The sequence below is a fragment of the Poecilia reticulata genome, linkage group LG9 (genome assembly GCF_000633615.1).
Source record: "Poecilia reticulata strain Guanapo linkage group LG9, Guppy_female_1.0+MT, whole genome shotgun sequence".
Classification (NCBI taxonomy): domain Eukaryota; kingdom Metazoa; phylum Chordata; class Actinopteri; order Cyprinodontiformes; family Poeciliidae; genus Poecilia; species Poecilia reticulata.
The window spans coordinates 32,146,066-32,167,019 of NC_024339.1; the positions used below are offsets into that span (position 1 = coordinate 32,146,066).

The 20,954-nt window shown below is 39.8% G+C and overlaps 1 protein-coding gene across 1 annotated transcript in view; it reads right to left on the bottom strand.

Annotated features, from left to right (window-relative positions):
• Window positions 1-6,003: 6,003 nt before the first annotated feature.
• Window positions 6,004-20,954, bottom strand: part of smarca2 (SWI/SNF related BAF chromatin remodeling complex subunit ATPase 2) — a 40,729-nt gene continuing 25,778 nt past the window's right edge. The window contains exons 26-34 of the mRNA XM_008419373.2: window positions 20,179-20,406; window positions 19,734-19,811; window positions 18,909-19,127; window positions 16,417-16,640; window positions 10,567-10,672; window positions 10,213-10,314; window positions 9,301-9,427; window positions 8,948-9,081; window positions 6,004-8,428 (exon numbers count right to left, since the gene is read on the bottom strand). Coding sequence (XP_008417595.1) covers window positions 8,393-8,428; window positions 8,948-9,081; window positions 9,301-9,427; window positions 10,213-10,314; window positions 10,567-10,672; window positions 16,417-16,640; window positions 18,909-19,127; window positions 19,734-19,811; window positions 20,179-20,406 — 1,254 coding nt within the window. The 3' untranslated portion in view covers window positions 6,004-8,392. The remainder of the gene's footprint in view (window positions 8,429-8,947; window positions 9,082-9,300; window positions 9,428-10,212; window positions 10,315-10,566; window positions 10,673-16,416; window positions 16,641-18,908; window positions 19,128-19,733; window positions 19,812-20,178; window positions 20,407-20,954) is intronic.

The window sequence follows — 20,954 nt, forward strand, 5'->3', positions numbered from 1 at the left end:
AGAAAAGTTTTCAGCAAAATCAGAAAAATGTGGGGGTCTGTTGATTTCATGTGAATCTGTTTGGAGTCTAAAGGGCCACATAAGAAGCTACGGCGGGCCAGATTTGGCCCCTGGACCTGGAGTTTGACACATGCGATTGTCAAACTTTAGTAGCAGATGAGAAAAATCCAAGAAAATATAAATTCAAGAATGATTTAATTTACCAAGAGGAGGAAAAATCCTCCAAAGGAAACTGTTGAATCCTGTTTTGCTGGATGATAAATCGTCCCAGAAGTTATCGCGATAAATGATAATATTGGTGTTTTGAGATCAATTTCAAGTAATAAAACAGTAATAATGGCGTAATAATGCGAAAACACATTGTCAAACTTTAAATTCTAATAAATATTTAACACTGGAAGTGGAAGACATTTTAAAAAAGCAAAAATAAATTATGAAAAGCAAAATTGATCTTCAAAAAAGGAGTGAGACAAAAACAGCAACAAAAAAGAGAGAAATGATGGACCTTGCAAAATTATTGAGCTTATTTTAATATTTTTGAGATCAATTTTATTGTGGCAGACCTTCATGTCCAAACAATCATTTTTTCCGACACGTCTCCTTCACATGTAATTATTTTCTGCTCCAAAGTCATTTCTAAAGCTTTTGGATTCAAAAACACAGACTGAGAAAAACACGGATCACCAGCAGAAACTGATTCCTTCACGATTCCCAAACTCCTGGAAGAATCTTCTGTGGATCAACTGGATCTCGCCACATTGAAGTAAAACCGACATCATTTCAGAAATGATCGTCTGAGTTGTTGCTCGTCTGAAATCCACATCGGCCTGAACTTAAAGCCTCGACTCTCTGAAACGTTTGTGGATCCGTCAACACAAAGCTGCTGATTACCTTTCCTCTGGCGTTGTGTTGTTTTCTCCTGATTCTCTGAGTTCAGCTTCAAATTCACAACTAATTTGAGAACGAGCGAAAAGATTCTGGCTCAGTGCATATTTTCATACCCAGATATTAAGCCTTCTTGAGTTGACACAAACACAAACACCAGTTTCTCTGCTGCAGTTTCATTTCATTCACTGGCCAGGTGTCACACCTGTCGGACGTAATTGGGCCATTTAGCCAACCTGGACGCGTTTCTCTTCTTCTACTGTTGGCGGTTCAGCATCCAGCTGCCTCTCAGCTTTGGGCTCGTTAAAAACGGGGAAGATGGGAATAAAATGGCCGTTTTAATGGTCATTTTATGGTCAGTGTGAATCTTTCCTCACTATCGATAAACAAACCATCAGGAGAAACTCAGCAGTCCAAGTTTAAACCCAACTCTTTGAAATACAACATCTAGAAAGTTTGAGTTTTCTTCAGGCTGTTTTAATACTTTTTAAATATTGTAAAGTACATTTATTAATTCTGTTAACATGTAATGTCTGTCAGTGAGGTGCCAACAGATTTACCTTCACAAGTGGAGAGTTGCAGCTTTCACTGTGATGCTCCACATCATATGTGTATAAAAGTTGATTAGAAATGTATTCAGGTATTACAGTTTTACAGTAAATTTATTGCTGTAGGAGTAAATTTGATTTGGTTCTTGATCCTTTTTGCCTCCAGAAATATTCATATTTGGTGAAGTTTTAGGGCTGCACAGTGGCGCAGTTGTTAGAGCTGTTGCCTTGCAGTACGAAGGTTCTGGGTTCAATTCCCGGCCCCGGTCTTTCTGCATGGAGTTTGCATGTTCTCCCTGTGCATGCGGGGGTTTTCTCCAGGTACTCCGGTTTCCTCCCACAGTCCAAAAACATGACTGTCAGGTTAATTGGTCTCTCCAAATTGCCCCTAGGTGTGAGTGTGTGTGTGCATGGTTGTGTGTCTCTGTGTTGCCCTGCGACAGACTGGCGACCTGTCCAGGTGACCCCGCCTCTCGCCCGAAACGTTAGCTGGAGAGGCAGCAGCACCTCCTGACCCCACTGTGGGACAAGGGTGATAGAAAATGGATGGATGGATGGTGAAGTTTTAAAAAAATTAGATTACAAGTAGAAAAGTGAAGGTGTGTCATTGGGATTGTATGTGATAGAAAATAAAATGCAAACTACTTTCATTTTCTGAAGCGGTTAATCTGGTTGATCGCAATTAATTGATTATTGAAATAATCTTCAACTAATCTAGTAATTGATTCATTGTTAGCTGCAGAAGACATTCAAAAAAGGTCATTTACCAAAAAAAACAACATTTTCAGAGAAATAAGAAAAAATCCTACAAAATTTGTACATTTAGCACTTAAAATATAAATTTTGTCTCTAACTATATTTAACATAAAACTGTTGGGATTTGGGTTTTTTGTCTTTTTGTCACTTGGGCCAACATCAAGTCAAAAGTATTCAAATCCAACTAAAAAGTAGAATTTTTTATTTGTTTTTATTGTAAATGCAAATGTTTAAAATAATTTGCTGTATTAACTGAAAGGCGTCTAGTTTTCTAATTCTTTTAGGCTCACGTTAAAAAATTCAAACTTTGAATCACTTTCTTTCAAAACTCTTTGGATAAACACGATTCTACTTCTTATGAAAGTTTGGTTTTAAAGCATTAGTAATAATTTTTTAAATAAAACAATTCTTCAACTGCAACTGGGGGCCACAAAAAAATCAGTCCAAGGGCTACAAATGGCCCTCGAACCGCACTTTGGACACACTTTGAGCAAATTAAATCAATCTGAATATTAAATATTGCCAAGACGCTGAACGGCTGATTGTTATTCTTTTTAATCAGCAGATTTTCCATAAATGAGCAGCAAACATCACGACTTGAGCCCGTCACTTTTAATTAGCACGTTGCTTTATGAATCCAAAAGTTATTTTCTCCTTCGTTTTCGCTTTCACACGGTTAAACGGCAAATCAGTTAAAAACGACGTTGTCAGAAAAGCTGCTGGAAATATTCTGACGGCTTCATGTCAGAGTGAAACGCTGCCATAAATTATAAAGTTTATTTTACTGAAAACTCAGAAAGATTCATGGATTCAAAACCAAATAAATAAAAACTGGAGGAAATCCGGCTTATTTCACAAAGTGTGGTTCTGTTAAGTGATTCTGAGCAGTCAGTGTCTTACCAGCTGCAGACAAAAGTTTGACATCAAAGCTGAGATTTAGTGTCAGAATAACTGGTAAAGAAAAATGAATGAATTTGAGTAATGAAGGTTTTTGTTTTGCTGCTGAACGGTGAAGAGTTAAAGTCTCGCATAGCAAAGAGTTTTTTACTCATCGTTGCTTCTGTCAGATCAAAACCGTTTCATGTTCCTTTCATCCGCTGAGGTTTCAGGTTCTCCAATTTTCCTGATCTGAACCAAATGTTCCTGAAAAACATATTTCAATCCAAGATGTTTGAGTTCTGATGAAACAGAAAAACGCGAAATATTGATTTTCTCTCTTATTAAATCAGATGCATAAAGAAATACTTTAATTTCTGGGTCAGAAAAAAGGTTTTTCATCTGAATTATTTTCAATAAAAACACAGAAGGAAGAGATTACAGCTCAAAAGATAAGAAAAAAACTCAGTTTCATTCACGCCAACCTGCATCCTGCAGCTCATTTAGGTTTATTTCTTTTTTTTAATGCGTGCTGTTGCATTTTGAATTAAACATGTAATCCTGGAGAAAAACCACGCTAGCTGTTCATGCTAATCAGATTCTGCTGTGGGAAAAGAAAATATCGGCTTGTTTACTTCAACGTCCTCAGGATTTTTGGCTAAAGCATGGAGAGCTTCTAGTCGATGGAATAATCCCAACAACGCGTCACATTCAACTTCTCTTAGGCTGCAGGGATGAAATAACGGAGTCGAAAGCAGAAACACATTGGTGGCTTCTGAAGATGTCGACTCGAGAAGACGACCTGGTGAAGGAGTTTATCTCACCAACACATTTAGTGTGAGTATAGAAGGTGCATTCACGGCCTGGTTAGTCGGCCTTAAAGCTGCACTTTGTTACTTTTATTTAAAAAAAAAAAAAAACGTTTCTATGTATTTGTTAACATTTTCACTTGTTACAGTATAAGACAGATAATCTGTGAAACAAAAAAGAGCTCCTCTGCCTTCTCCCACAAATAAATCAGTCAGAAATAACCAATCAGAGCCAGGAGGAGGGGCTTAGAGCTGTCAATCACCCTCATGCACCAGTGGCTCTTTGCTACACGACCACTGGTTCATCATAAATGCTAAAGCTAGTTAGCATAGCCACCAATGACAGCAGTTTTCCTGTAATAATAATCTGCTTCTACACCATTACCACATTTAGCAGCGCATACATGGGAATGATTGACAGCGCTACGACTTACCTTCCGGCTCTGACAGAGACAACTTTAATAAATATATAAAAATAACATGTTTTTGTAAAAGTTCTGCAGCTTTAATCAACTTCCAGTCCATTTGTCCAGAAAGTCCGGTTTGTTTGTTGAGGTGTGAAGAACTCGTAATCCAACTCTGGTCCGCCTGAAAACCTCCGTCTGGGTTCGGTTGATCTGAACTCTGGTGTGGTTTGAATGCATATGTGAATACCAAAAGCAGGAAGTGGACTACAGCACAAGGCATTCTGGGTAAACAAGCAATACAAACATGCCAGCCTAGCGCAAAAGAGAAATCCTACAAGTGGTCAAATCTGACGCCGCTCCATTGTTTGAAGTCCATTCATGAAGAAGGAAGTTGTACTTGGTGTCTTTTTTTTAGAAGTTTTTATGTCGTTTCCTTCAGTGGTTTCTGCTGCAGCGCCCCCACAGGCGAGGAGGAGGACAGGTGGTAACAAATGTTGCACCTTTGGTCCCAAATCAAACCGAATCTGCTGGACTATCAAGTGAGAAAACGACTTTAAATTGAGCTTAATTACCAAAACAAGTTCTGAATTCAATTTGGGTGTTTTTTTTTTTAGACTGAAATGGTTTTAGAAAGTCCTCCAGATGTAAATTATCTTCTTTTGCTACACATTAAAATCTGATGCCAGCAGCTTTCGGTCCAGTTCAGGTGTGAACGGATACATCAGGTGCGACGCGTCCTCAGCTGGCCTCCGACCCGAAAGGAGAAAAAACCACGAGGATTTTCCCCGATCATGCGTTAAACTGATAGTGAACCCTGGAATCCGCAGGGACACAAAGCCCCCTCCCAGCTTTCCTTTCAAGCCGTGCAAGCGTTAGCACCGATACAGCGCCCGCTTCCCACCTTTGACAATCCGGACTCTTTAACAACACGGGACACCTGGCCCTTTCAGATCCCAATCCATGAGCCATCAGGAGGCGAAAAAAAAAGATTCCTGATCTTATTCGGAGTTGGACAGATCCCCGGCGGTGGAGGCGAAGACAAAGGCTACAGAGGGAGAGCAGGAATGGGCCCTGGCACCTGACGTCCCGGCTGCTCAGACGAGGATTAGCATCCAATTTGCCCGTCGTTTCCCGGGCTCAGGCCTGAACCAACACCTCGGCGCTTCAAAGCGCCGGATGAAAAGGAGGCCATGGATGGTCAGTGGCCTGGAGAAGCTCTGTTTAAAATGGCAGGGATAAAAAAAGGAGGCTGGTTTTTGATGTGCCGTGGAGAGCCAGGCTCTTCTTCTTCTGCTGCTGCCCTGCGATGTGTCGGTTTCAGCCGGGAGCAGCGGGAAAAGCTGCTGCGTTTCCATTATGAGGTTCTGCTAATGTTGAAGAAAACAAACAACTGTGGTGTTTCCATTAAATAGTAAACGCAATTAAATCAAGTCACTAAAAACATGCCACAACATGATCCTCCTACCACTTCCTGTCTTCTTCATGGTTTCCACCAGTAGCAACATCCGGTTGTTGCTCATGTGACTCGCATGACGCAAAAACAGCGTTTCCATTGCAGTTTTGCAAAATTAGAAAATACTTGGAAAGATTCTGTGTTTTTGAAGTGTAAAACACCAAAACTCTTAGAGCTTCACCTTTTGAACTGAATCACTTAATTCACCCTCCAACACACACAAAGCCTCAAATAAAAACAATAAAGTAATAAAAAAAAAATCACAGCTTTTTGTGCAGAAAGTCAAGAATATTTATTTGCTCGGGGCCATGAGATTACAACCACAAGGACACTGTGCAAAGAAAGCAAACACTAAGCCGCGCTGACGGAGCGTTTCACGGACCCAAGTGATAAAATCTGCATCAGGAGTTCATGCTGCAAACACAGAACGAGGCGGGAGAACGAGGCACACAAACTAGATGAACAAATCAAAACACTTAAAAACATTCTGCTCATTCAGATTCTGCTTTGAATGTAATAAAAGGGGCTTTTATTCCGTTCAAAAACCAGAGAGACGCCGTTTAGTTTTCATGCAACAGGCGAAACATTTCCTTAAAGATGCTGGAGCAAAAAAAAATAAAATAAAATAAACAAACCGTCTCCACACAAAGCTGCAATACAGTGATTTAAAAAAAAACAAACGTTTCTTATAATAACAGAAGAGAGGAGATGGAAAAAGTGTTTAACATTTTTAAAACTATCAGAATATAATAACAGGAGGAGCTTATAAAATAACATGTAACAATGTTTTTATTCATAGAATTAAAAAAATCAGTTTGCATTTCATGTTTCAACTTTAAAAATGGTTTTATGGTTGTGGCTGTAAATGTACGTCAAAAGATTAAAAAAAAATTAAAAAAAGATTTTATTTTATCCATTTTTACCTAAATAAAATCCAACATCAGCGCTGAAGGTGGCTGTTGCTTTAATTGCTGATTTTTATCTCCCACAGTGAGTTAAATTAAAAGATTTATATTATTTTAGGAATTTTAAAGATCAGATTTTAATAATTTTTCAAGAAAGGTAAAAAAAAAAATGTCACATCTTAGCCAGAGTAGTGAAGTAAAATACTTATAATGTTGTGAAAATGGATGAAAATAACCAGAGTAAATAGAAAACCGTTTGTTAAAACTCCGATCTAGAGCTCTGTGAAACACAAACAGATCTTTATTAAAACATTAATCACTTGTTCTGTATTCTTCAGATCAGTTTTATCGATTATTATTGTTGGAATCTCTTAAATGGCGCCTTTCTGACTGCAGGAAGGAGGCAGAAATGTCCCAAAGAAACGCAGGTGAGACAAAACGTCATGAATTCATTAATAATTCATCTGTAGACAAACAGCTTATAAGAAAAAACGAAGAAATTAAAGATGCTTTTTTTAAAAAAAAACAATATTTAAAACAAAGATCTTATTGATGCTGCTGAAAAGGAAACATTTCTGTGGAGTTACTTTGGAGAGTGTGAGCTTTTAGTTCGACCTGGTGTGAAACCAACAGGGTGGAAAGAAAACAACGTCAGACATGGTGGAGGTGGCGTCATGCTGAGGGGCTGGTCAGAAAATCCCAGAGGAGAACATTTGTTCTCAAAAGCAAATTGCTGAACGGCTGGAAATAAAGACAAAAACTAATCATTTATTCTTGTTTTTGGAGCGGTCTAGTCAAAGCCTTGACTTAAATCAGACTATGATCGTATTAAAACAATCCTGAAAACAAGAGTCATTGTGACGTTTGCATCGTTTTTTATTCACTCAGGTTATTTTTTTTTATCATTAAACGTATTTTGATCTGAAATATTTAATGTGACAAAAAACTAAAACAAAAAAAAAATAAGAATCTGTAAAGGGGGTAAATACTTTCAGCTCAATGTAGCAGATTTTCTAAATAAAGAAACAGTAAAAGTAACTAAAATCTGCTTTGAAGCTGATTAAATCCTTTTAGAATATAATAACCAAGCAAGAATATAATTAAAAATTATTAATTTTGACGTCAAATTAAATGTTTTTAGACACAATGGGAGCTGAAATGTATTTTAACTATAATTATCAATATTATTGACTTTCCAAAACAATTAAAACATTAATCTACTGCGTAATCCTAAACAATTAACAGATATTTGATATTTACCTGAAAAATAAAAATCCCGGTTTCAGTGGCTGCATTTGGGGAAAATTTTACTTTTTTCATTTTAAATTTTTGCCATTTTAAGCACCAAAATATAGAAAAAGAAAAAAGAAAACCTGAAACTTTTTCCTCCCCATGAACCTGAAAACAAACTTTCACTAATATATCAAATCATTTGTCTTATATTAATGTGGGGAATATTCATATACTTTAAGATGAATTCATAAAATGACCAAATGTGCGTCTTTGTTTTTGATATAGAATTTCTTCTGTGCCAGACATAAAAATATTCTAGAAAACTCTAAAAAACAAGATAATGAGCTGATTGGTATTGCTGTAAGTTACTGATTGATTATTAATATATCTTAAAGTTGATGGCAGAGAAGATAAAACGCACCACAAACAAAAACAGCATGAAGCTGGACAGAAAATGAAGATATTGTTCTTTTTTTCAAGCTCAACATCCTCACGCCGCTGCAGCTGCTGCTGGTCCTCCTCAGTCGTCGTCGCTTTTGCTTTTATCCGACTGATCCTGCAGGAGGAGAGAGAGACGGCGGTCAGAAAGCAGAGGAGAGCGAGCGCCGTTTATGTTCCCACTTTCAGCTGGACGTCAGAGGAGGAGCTCTGGAAAAGGTCAGAAATCCTGCCAGGTTTTCGTTCGGGATCAGTGCCGTCACCAGCGCTAGCGGCTAGCTTCCAGAAGCTAACCGCTACAGAAGCTAACCGCTAGCGCTTTCTGCTGGATGAAAACAGCGAGGCTCAGCGACGGAAACGTCTGGTTTAACATCGGAACCGGTGTTAGCCTCAGACATCCTTTTTCCATTTCCTGGTTTGTCTTTTGACCTAAAGTTCATATAAATGACACTGAATGACCTCTGACCTTCTTTTTAGCTGAAGTATAGATTTTTGCGTGACCTGCTGTTAGAGCAGCAGATGACCTCAGCTGGTAGAGAGACATTTAAACCTCCGATAAGAAATGTAGCAGAGCTGGAGATGAAAACGTTCTGAAGGTGGACAGTTCTGCCGTAATCCCTGTTGGACGTGAACCTACGTTGTCGTCCAGGTCGTCGTCGCTGTCGTCGTCGCTCACCACCGGCTTGGCCTTTCCGCGGCTTTGCCTCTTCTTGCCTTTGTCGTGGCTGCGTCCGTCCCGACCCAGCTTGATCTTCACCCGCACAGACTTGGCTGAACAAAAGTCGGAGAACAGAACCGGGTTAAGCATCGCATCCGAGCTGCAACGACTTCCTGCACTGCAAAAACACAAAATCCTACCAAGTATTTACAACTAGTCTAGTGCAAATATCTTAGTGCACTTGAAATAAAACTAACTTACAAGTAACTTTTCAACAAGGCAGATCTGAATACGTTCTAATATACGTGCGTGTTTTAAAGTCTGTGTTTCACCTTCGGCCTCTGAGTCATAGTCGTCGTCATCATCCTCATCGCTGTCATCCTCGCTGTCTTCGTCCTTGGCGATCTTCTGTCTGGCGCTCTTGAAAACAGACTGGAGAACAATGGAGTCCTCGTATATCTGTTATTAAACACATAAAAACGACTTTGAGCTGAAGGTCAGGACGATTATTTAAAGCGGCAGCAGCGGCCGTTTCTCTGCAAAGGCAGGCAGACAGAAGGCCTGTTCAGCTATGAACGGTGAATTTTAAGCTGTTAAAATGCATTTTGGGAAGAGAAACATTTGTCCCTCCATCTTATTAAATAACAAACACAAACTGCATGTGTGAAACGATTAATCAGATTAATCGATTATTGTCAACCGGAGTAGATAAACTCAAAAAAAAAAAAAAAAGAAAGAACAACATATTCAGAGCAGCAATTCAGCCAAAACTGTTCAAAAATACAAACACGTTTTATTTAAGATATAAAAAACTCAGCAGGTAGTTTTAGCTTCACCAAATTCTGCTGCTTTGTCTCATTTGAGACAATAAAATGTTTATTTTCTTATTCAAAATATCTATTTAGACAAATTTGAAATGCAAATCAGCTGCTTTCAGTACAAAAAACATTTAAAAATGCTTCGTTGCCACGGTTACACATCATAACAACTGTACAAAAGTAAAAAAATAAGACAAAATGGGTTAACATGAGGCATTTTTTGGTCCAGAAGACAATATGCAGCAGAAATTATAAAGAACCAGAAAGTAGTAAAGTGTCAAAAAGATGCAGCACTTTGCCACAGACAGACTGACCAACAGAAAGACTAAAGGAAACACTGAGCTATGAATGTTCAGAGGAAAGAGCTGCAGAGCTAATCAGAACACGAGGAGGTGAAGGGTCGATCAGAGAAAAGCCGTTTGGTACCTGCGATCCCTCCAGGTTGAAGGTCTGAGCGTTCTGACACAGAAGCATCACGTCCTTCTCCAGGTCGCTCAAACTTCGGTATTTATGGTTTCTCACACGCTCCTGTTACCAGCAACAAAAAGTGTTACGTTTGTTTAAGACTCGGTTATCTACAATCACGATGAAGGGCCTGAATTTTCTCACATCAATGGAGCTTAAACCTACAAATAATTACGACCAAAGCTGCTGTAAAACTTCCCAACCTCAGGAAGATTATTCAGAAACATCCAATCCCCCAAAACCCACAGAGATATTTAACATTTCACAGGGCAGGTGGAGATTAAACAAAAGCTTATCTGATGCCACTCAGCAAACCTTGATCTTCTTGAAGTCGACGGGTTTTCTGATCAGCTCGTAATATTCTGGCAGCTCCTTCCTGGACGGCAGCTGGACAAACACCTCGCTCAGCTGCCTGCCTGACCTGGAAACAGAAAAGAAACGTCAGAACTGGGATCCACAGCTCAGAGGAAACGCTGTTGTTAGTTTATAAGCCTCTGAACGGCTCAGCACCACGACACATTAAAGATCTGCTGCTGGTTCTGGTTCTGCTCTGCATCCAGAACCAGAACCAAACGAGGAGAAGCAGCATTCAGCTTACAAACATTCAGAAAACTGCAAAACAGCCGAAACACTGAGTTCCTTTACATCTAGACTAAAAGCCCATGTTTTTACAGTTCCTGTTGAAAGGGAAACATTGACCAACATTTTGATGTGTATTAATGATTTCGTCAAAATGCAACATTTATTACTGGTTTCTCGTTGTTGACTGACTGTATGACGGTTTTATGACATTTTATTTTTGTGCTTTTATGATGTAAAGCACTTTGAACTGCCTTGCTGCTGAAATATGCTACATAAATTAACTGGACTGATTGATTAATGACCAAACCCAGAATAATGTGGAAAAAAATCAGCTTTGTTTTGCTGAAATGAAGAAAAGTGGATCAGCGTGTAAAACTGAGCCGTCATGAAGACCAGAGAGACGATTATGACCCACAAATGCAAAGAGAATAAAAACTCGAGACAATTTATGGAGGAGAGAAATATAAAAGTATGTATTAATGATCAGATTTCACTGACGCGATTCAGATAGTTTTGTAATTAGCAGCTAATAAGAAGAGTCCCTGTTTCATGAAGTTTAAAGGAAAAACATATTCGCAGTTTGTACCTTTAATTTTTAATAAGCTCAGTGCTGTTCATCTAGCAGACATCTACATTTATTAAAGTTGAATTAAAAGGCTGTAAAACCAAGACCTACATGCTGGAACCCATGAATATTTATTTTCCAGCTACATGTACAAGCAAAGATCACCGAGGTTGTTTACTACCTGAAGTTTCCCCAGAGAAGGAAAAGAGGGGGAACAGATTTTAGTCGGCAGAAGTATGCGTCGGAGTTTCCTCTTCTGCATTCATCTTGTAAACAGACACACTTGATTGCTTCTGTCAGAAATGTTTTCTCCCACAAGTTTTCAATGCCAACAACACAAGCAGCTCCAAATCTGAACCATCTGCTTCGAAGCGCTCAGATGACCGCTTCACTGGCGGGTTGTGCCAGGAGGCTTCCTGTTGTCGTGTTTACAACCAGCTGAATTATTACTTTTACTAAATTTGACACGATCTTAAAAAAAAATGGACCGGAGTTTTTGACTTTAATCACAACTTCAACAGCCCAGATGGGATCAGAATAAAAAAAAAAAGGGAAAAACAAACCAGCAACTCTTTCATCCACTTTAAGCAGATGTCTTCTCGTGTTTTGTCCTGGATGATTTGAGAAACGGTTGGATAATACGGCTAATAAAACGGTGGTGTAGGAGGGTTTGCCTTTAATCTTGTTAATGACAATCTGTTAGTCGAGTGAACTCTCTGCTGCTGCGTTTGGATGTTTGCTGAAATGAGTGTTTTACAGATACACCCACACTCTAAGCCGCCCATCAGAAAGTATCACAATGCAGCAAAACAAAGTTTTTCCTTGAAGATTTTCTTTTTTAATGTCAGAAAAAGCAAGAACTTCCATCACTGGTGGCAAGTCTCTTTCATCTCTCCGGAGGAGTTTTGGCCGACGCTTTGTTTGCAGATGCCACAGCATTCTAGTCAGTGATGGGATTTAAAAATGTGTCCTGGTTTTATTACCGTATTTTCCGCACTATAAGGCACCTAAAAACCTTCAGTTTCCTCAAAAGCCGACAGTGCGCCTTATATATGGACCAATATTGAGCCACAACAGGTCTAGCAGCTACGGTAAGCAGCCACCGACTTCATTTCCCCCGTAGAAGAAGAAGCGCGCGGTGCATGCTGGGATAGTTGTCAGAACGCTGGTTTGTTAATAAAGTTTGATAATACATTTAAAGCCAGGGGGGGGGCAGAGGGCCGGGGGAAGAGAGACAGAGACTGCGGCGGCAGCGTGTCGGTTGGTCTGTTACCCAGAAAGCAGTTGGGCACAATATCACAACACCGTGAGTGAAACAACGACTGGGGCAGCTACTATATAAAGCACTCGGGGACCATTTCTTTACAAATGTAGATGTGTAATAATAGAGTACGGAACAAATTGGCAACCCAAACTGAAGCGTCTGTTCTATGCGCCCTATAGTGCGGAAAATACGGTACCTCTGTGATGCACTGTGTGTGTAACGTTGAAAATGTCTGCGCAAGGTGGATAAACGGCAAAATGACAGACAGGTTGTTGTCACTGTTGTCGCATATATATTTACATATAAAGCATTTTTTTAACATCTGAAGGTAAAATAGTTACTTGATTGTGCTACAAATCAAGTAATGTGCCTGGAAATAGATAATGCTCCCCACCTGTTACGTAAAATCGACTTTTTGAGTGTTGCATCATGCTCTAATGTTATTCTGATGTTGACCGTTTCATGCTTGTTTACAAAGTCTTTTGGCAATCAGCTGGGCAAAACGACTGGGTGGACTTAGCTCCGCCTCCGAGGCGCGGCTACTCCCCCACTCAGCTCCTTCAGACTAGCCAGCAGCAATTAGCAAACACCTGGTGGATCAGCTGAGCTCATTGTAGGACCTATTTCTCAGAGCAAAGCTGGTAAAAACGTAGTTAAAGCGTTAAAAATGGAGCCATGTTGCGATGACTTCCTGAAGGCGGAGTTTCAGAAAGAGCAGGAGCTTTTTAAAGAGACAGGGGCCCAATTTCAAGGCGTTAAATCAGGAAGTCAAGCTTCTTTTGTTAAACCGTTACCTTTAACAGTTTTTACTGTTAAAGTAACAACCTAAATATTGCAATATTTATTGCACAGGCATATTGTGCAATAAAATGGCAACACATAATATTTTTAATAAAAACTTTTAGACATGTAGTCCTGCAGTTATAAAAATTATATTTTTAGTCCATGTATTTATTCATATTCTGCTTTAATCTCTTTGTTTTCTAATTAGATAGAAACCAAAATGTTTATTGCATCTCTAATCTTAACAAGGTTAAAAATATATAATCTAAAAGCCCCAGGAGACTCAAATATCGGCCAACTCTGTAGTCTGATATAATCTGTGAAGTTCCCTGGATGTGGAGTCAGGAAACGTACCTTCAGATGTCTGCCTCGCAGTGTGACGGCACCATGAATGATTGCAATTCCTAGAAACCTCGGAGCTGCTTGGTTTGTTTATTTACGGCTCCTGATGTGAGATCAGGAAAACGACTGATCCCAGATCAGTTCTCTGAAGGTGTGGCGGCTCTTTATCTGCTCAGATTTCCACGCTGACAAACATTCATGTGTTGTAGAGAGGAAATGAAGCTTTGTTACCAGGCTACAGGCATAAGAGTTTTATTTTTTACCGTTTCTCACAGTTTGGACATGGAGGTTGTTTTATTTATTTATTTGGATGAGAAAAGACAAAAGTCTTCAGTCTGGAGCTTTGGTCTCAACTGTCCCTTTCTATTCTTTGCTATTGTGACAGGACCAACATTTGCTTTGAGAACAACGATTGACGACAGACAGAGGAAGGAATTTGACTTTTGGATTCATAAAAAAATACCCAGTTTAATCATATTCGAGTGGCTTTTCAGCTAAAAGTAAAAACCTGAACATTACTACAGCATCAGCCTGCATGAAAACTGATTTTTTTACTTCCTATAGGTAAAGATTTTTTTTGTAGAGGCACTAATTAAAGTCTACAATCAGGATAATAGGAGGAGCGGAGGAGCGAGATGCTGTTAATCAGCTCAGGGCCGAAGCAGCATCTCGCTGCCTGGTTTTTCTCCTGCTGCCTGAATGAAAATTCGGCCGCCATTAAAGCGGCGAGGGGTCGAAACGAGACGTATTCAAGGAAAACGATTCATCCTTTACTGAATGAATGTGAAAGAATCCCAGTGTGGGCCGATCGGTTTTATTACGACTGAATCTTATCAGGTTCTCCCAGGATGCGTCTGAAAATGGATTATTAATGAAGACTTAAAACAGAAAACAATGTATTGCGGTTCCCTCGGCATCACATCCAGGTTTGTTTTTGATGAATAACATTAAAACATGATGTACAGCAAAAAAGAGAAAGATTTTACATAATACTGGCCCTTTAAAATCGACAAACAGTTTTCACCTTTCCAGCTACATGTAGCAACACAAACTGATGGCCTGATGACTTTTCAAACATTTGTTGGTCATTTTCTTCAAATAAAAATGTTGTCATATCCAAATTTATACTTTTATTTTCTTAAGAAAGGGTTTTGCTGCAGAGTTTGAGACATTAGTTCTGTGAGAAAACCTCTGGCTACTTTACAGAAATATATTTCTTTGCAGGCGTCGTATTTCAATGCTTAATCAGTAGCTTAGTGGGTTTCCTCCTCTTCCTCCAGAGGCATTCTGACCATTCACACAGCTCAATGCACAATCAGTGTAATCAGTGTTTTCTATATGGGCAGTAACCGACATCGCTGTACACGCTCGCACGCACACACACACACACACCTGGCTCGCCTTTTTTCGTTCTGCTCATTGGCGACAAACTCGAACCAAACGGGTTGGACCACATCCTCCGACGTGGAGCCAGCACAGCAGAACCAGCGGCGGCGTGGCGTAGCGCCGACATGGAGGACGGTGATTAAAAATGTCATGTCCTTTATACGAGTCCTTCCAGAACCATTTTGGCTTCAGATTCTGAACCTTCCTATCGTCTCGGACCCGGTTTCCTGTTCTAACCTGACAACAAGAAGGTCTTTTCATCCACACAACGGATGTTTTCTCCTTTTTCAGTTATTACAGCAAGAAACTATCAACCTGGGTGAAACCTGGGAGTAGTGATGACCTCTGACCTGAACCTTCAGAGCCACATTAAGACAGTCACAAAGTCGGCCTTCTATCACCTGAAGAACATCTCCAGGATTAGAGGACTGATGTCTCAGATCTAGAGAAACTCATCCATGCGTTTATCTTTAGCTGCATTGATTATTGCAACAGCATCTTCACAGGTCTGACTAATAAATTAATCAGCTGATCCAGATGCTGCTGCTGAACTTCTGGCTAAAACCAGGAAGATAGAGACATCAGCCCAGTTCCAACGTCCTTCCAATAAGAGAAAAGACTTTAAGATACTGTTGTTAGTTTATAAATCACTGAATGGCTTAAAGATCTGCAGCTGTTGTATCAACCTTCCAGATCTCTCAGGTCTTCTGGTTCTGGTTCTGGTCTGCATCCAGAACCAGAACCAAACATCAGTCCAGAAACATGACTGTCAGGTTAATTGGTTTCTCTAAATTATCCTTAAGAGTGTGTGTGTGTGTGTGTGTGTGCATGGTTGTTTGTCCTGTCTGTCTCTGTGTTGCCCTGTGACAGACTGGTCACCTGGACAGGTGTCACCTGTCCAGGTGACCCCGCCTCCCATCCGAAATGTTAGCTGGAGAGGCAGCAGCATCTCCCGACCCCACGAGGGACAAGGGCGTTAGAAAATGGATGGATGGATGGACAACTGATTGTCCAGCGACATTAGTTGTCATGACAGGCCGAATCGTAATCGGGTTTTTTCAGCTCCATTTATTGCAATCGTTTAATTACTGGGACAATCTGTGGTCCAATAACCGGTCTGTCAGTCTGGGTATATTAGCATTTGTTTGGATTGAATTTGCTGGTGGTGCAGAGACTACAATGTGGTCTAAATAACGTGTCCATGTCTCTGGGTTGTGTTTAAAGCGGAGCAGCTCTACCGTACCCGTCCCTGTAGTTGATGACTGTGTCGATGATGGTGTTCATCTGCTTGGTGACTTTGGGCGGGTTGGGCGAGAGCTTCTCGGCCGGCGGTCGCCCTCGCCTCTTCTTGGCCTTCATGCCGCCGTCGTCTCTGCTGGACGAGTCTTTGTCCTGGCGCCGTTTGCGTTTACGCTTCTTCAAGCGGATTTCCTCCTCCATCTCCTCCAAGTTCCCGTCCTCGATGGCCTGAAAGTCAGAGCAGAACAGAGACCGGGTTTAATGTCACTTCGCCTCAGCAAGTACGATAATGATAACACATGGTGCTGGATAATAAATAGTCCCAGGAGTTGTTGCGATAAATGATGATGGTTGTACCGTCATAATAAACCAAGAACACATTCTCAAAATCAATAAACTTTAAATTCTGGTGAACATTTAACACCGAAACTGGAAGACATTTAAAATATCCAAAATAAACAAACAACAGAAACAACAAATAAAATGAATTATGAAGTTTCTGTTCACAAAAGAAGCAAAACAAGACTGGAGACTTTTTTCATCCAGTTTTTGGTAGAAAGAGAAAAACGATACATCATGCAGAGACTTCATCATAATTTGGATATTTAAAATGTTTTCCACTTCCAGTGTTAAATATTCATTAGAATTTAAAGTTTATTAATCTTTGATAATGTGTTCTTGCATCATTTTGCCATTATTACCATTTTATTGCTTAAAATAGTCTCAAAATAACATTATAGTCCATTAAGATAACTTCTGGGACAATTTATCATCCAGCAAAATGTTTTATTGTGACAGACGTCGGTCACACAACCAGTTTATCAGTATTTCAGACATTTAATACTTATTGATTAACTAATATGGAACAATTCAATCATGAAACGGTTTTCAGAGGTATCATCCAGCTCTACTTTACATTTGTTAGTTATTTACATGTCCATCAGTGTTCTGTGCACTTTCATTTTCCAGAGAAGAGAGTTTTTATGCTGGTTTTAAGCCATTAGACGTCAAACCCAGATCCTGTGTCACCTTGTCTCGGTGGTTTTTGTTCTTCTGCATCATGCAGCCGGCGTGTCGGCCCACATTTTCTGCCTCTAATGAGCGTTTGTTTGAACCGCAGCTTACACTGGTCCCAACATCCTGTCACCTTGGCCTCAAAGTGTCTTTGTTCCAATTCTGTTTTTTCCCTGAAGCGTCTGGGCAACTCAATAAAATTGATTTGCTGAGCTTTTGGTGTTTCTCCGGAGAAAAAGTGCTTATTTGTTGTTTGTCACCAGCGTCCCACAAAGCAAAACTTCCAATTATGTTCAGAAGTTATAATTATATAATATGAAGGCAATAAGCAGCATCAGCATACATTTAAAGGGGTGCAGTGTTTTTAAAAAGGAGTTTCTGCCAAGTAGTCAGCAGCAAAACTGAAGCACGAGTTTGACTTGACATTCTGTTGTTTTTCCGTCAATCAGAGAAAATTTAAAACCAGCAGCACAGAAATCAGAAGTGTCACATTTCTGTTGCTCCGAATGAAAAGATCACAGAACGTTGAAACCAAATCGATTGTTTTTATCTTTAGCAACATTTTAAAGCACCGACTGGAGTTTTCTGGCCGATCAGACTTTGTTTTGTCTGAAAAGTCGCTAAATAAAGGGACAGTGGCCGAATTTCAGAACCTTCTGGTACATTTACAGAACATAATATCAGTGGATTAGACATGTAAGCATCAGCCGATTACAGATCTAACAAAATTAAGAAAACCGTGGCCGATTTATCAACGTTCTTCTAATTAAGAGTGAATTATTTTAGACTCTAATTGTTATTTTTGGGATATTATTAACAGACTTGGGGAGTAACAAGTTACATTTATTCAAGTAACCTTTTTGGAAAAATTTACTTTTAGGAGGATTTTTATTAAGCTGTGCTTTTTACTTTCACGTCAGTAATTTTATTATGAAGTATTTATACTTTTACTTGAGTAACATTTCTGGATTTTCTACCCACTGAATGAAAAACAAACATCAAAAATCCACCAGACACACACCTGCAGTTTTTGTTAAAGTTTCATTGAGAGAAAATTATTTTCTTTCGTCTGATTTTATTTTTTATTACTTATATCAGTCGTCGTCATTTTCATCCTTAAAACACCAACATTTCCTCTTAACTTTATATTTTTAGACATCACTTCTGGTGATGTAACTTTTTACTATTAAATGATTAATAATTTGGTCAGTCGCTCAGGACCCTAGTAGAATATTTACCAAATATTTACCAAATACTTTTTTACTCTTAAATTAAAATATAATGAACAATAAAATGAAAGTTATAAAATGTTGGGGAGCAAACAGAGAGACAGTAAAAACTGTGGAAAAAGTAACGGTGGCAATAATTATAATGATGATAAATAAGTAATAAAAAATGTGTCTATGTGCTTTCATTTGGTGTAATTCATGCCATTGTTTGCAGGTTTTGCTGGATAAATCCTAAATGGTAGGAAGTTCTGACCCGCAGCCACTGCTTCTCGGTCAGCGTGTCGCTGTAGTCCACGTCCCGCCGGCAGCGCGACCCTCGGCCAAACATCTTCTCCTCCTCTTCCTCGTAGGTGAGCCGCTCCACCTCGGCGTCGTCCTTGATGATCCACGACGGCAGCTCGTCCTCTTCCATCAGACGAGGCTTACGCTTCGGGTTCCGGGCGTCCTCGCGCCGACGGTCCATGTCCATGCGCTACAGGACGACAGAAAGGAGCAAGAGGAGCTCATGAGAAGACGAAACAAAAAAAATCAACGTGAAGAACCAGGGTGTGAAAAGATATTGTTTTATCACTTTGTTTTACATTTGATTTTACTTATTAGGGGAAAAAGGTTAAGTCATGTTAATAAATCACTTAATTAGGAATAGTTAGATGACAGAGCAGGCTGTAAACGTTCAGAAAGCAACACAACAAGCATCAGTCTAAAAGAATTTCCAACATTAAATAAGAAACTATTTCATTGCACTTTAAACCTTTTTTTTAATATTTCAAAGTACACAGACTACAGTTTTCAGGACAATAATCTTTTGTTGTTGTTGTTCTGAAATGTCGCTGAGTCGGTAACAGCAGGTTAACTCTGGTTAACTAAAAACATGAAAACACGACCGGGTGGATTTAGAAACAAACCAAAATGCCAAATGTGAATTCCACTGAAGTTTGCAGCATTCAGGTTGTTTTAATGATGTCTCTGTGCAGCGTGCAGAGACATGATGAAATGTCCAGGAGCCGACAGATCATCAGTGTTTGATGTTTTTACTGTCACAGAATGACATTTCAGTAAATGCAGATGAATTTCTCACCATGAACAGATCAAATTCGTCTTCATTACGCGCTATCATCTGGTTCAGGGTTTCATCATCAGGGACCTCGTCTTCATCCTGAAACAAAGCAGAAGGCGTCGTCATCAGGACGCTCTTGGTCACCCAGTCAGGATCTTAAACATATTTACTGCCAGACAGACAGAGAAAAACTCAAGTGTGCTGTTCAGATTTCAAGTAGGAAATAAACAGCTAAGGTTGCGTTAGAAGGGCATGAAAAATGACTGAAGGGCAAATTATTTGCACATCAAAGCGACGCCCTCATTGAGCCGACAAGGATTTAATTAAAAATTTCCAAACGCATAACACATAATGTACCTCAAGAGGAACAATCAGCCATTTATTTTCCTTAAAACTCCAGCACTTAAATGACGAACTTGAGCCGCAGGATCGTGTCTGGGGTCAGAATGACGAAGAGCTTTCCTACCTCGTTCTGCTCCTCGTGCTCTAGAATGGCCTGCAGGAAGGCGCGCCGCTCGTGGCTGGAGGATTTCTGGTCGAACATGCCGGCCTGGATGACTTTCTGATCCACGTTCAGTTTGTACTTGGCAGCAGCCAGGATCTTCTCTTCCACGCTGTTGACGGTGCAGAGGCGCAGAACGCGCACCTCGTTTTGCTGCCCGATGCGGTGAGCCCGATCCTGGGCCTGCAGGTCCTGCAGTTAGGAGAAAACGCCATTAACAGGAAGTTAAAGGCATTTACACTGTGATGCTCTGCTGAGCTGCGCTGTGAACCCAAGAGGTGGCTGAGAAAGAAACGTGGAAAATGAGAAATTGCAACATAAAGCCGGTGTTATAAAATAATAATCTAATATTTTTTCATACATTACTCTCTCACTTCATCTGCAACTTGAGCAAAACTTCAACTTGGGTTCAGAATTAAATTCATGTTTTGTGTGTATGTGTAGCATTTATGTATAACCAGATCCATATGTTCATCAACTTAGTTGGTATTCCTATTAAATGTAGTTTGTCTTGGTGGATTATTTTGAAAACGCAGACGCTGTGCACCTAAAACTTCCTGTTGATTTTTGAAGATTGACTCCACATTTGCTCCAGCGTCTGGCAAAAATAGAATCAGTCCTAATTTTAACGCATAGCGATGCAGAGGCAGCGTAAACACCCTCACTGACTACAGTGGGTTTGTTTGTTTCGTGGTGGAGCGTAAACTGGGGTAACATGTCAGGTTCTTTTCACACCCGAC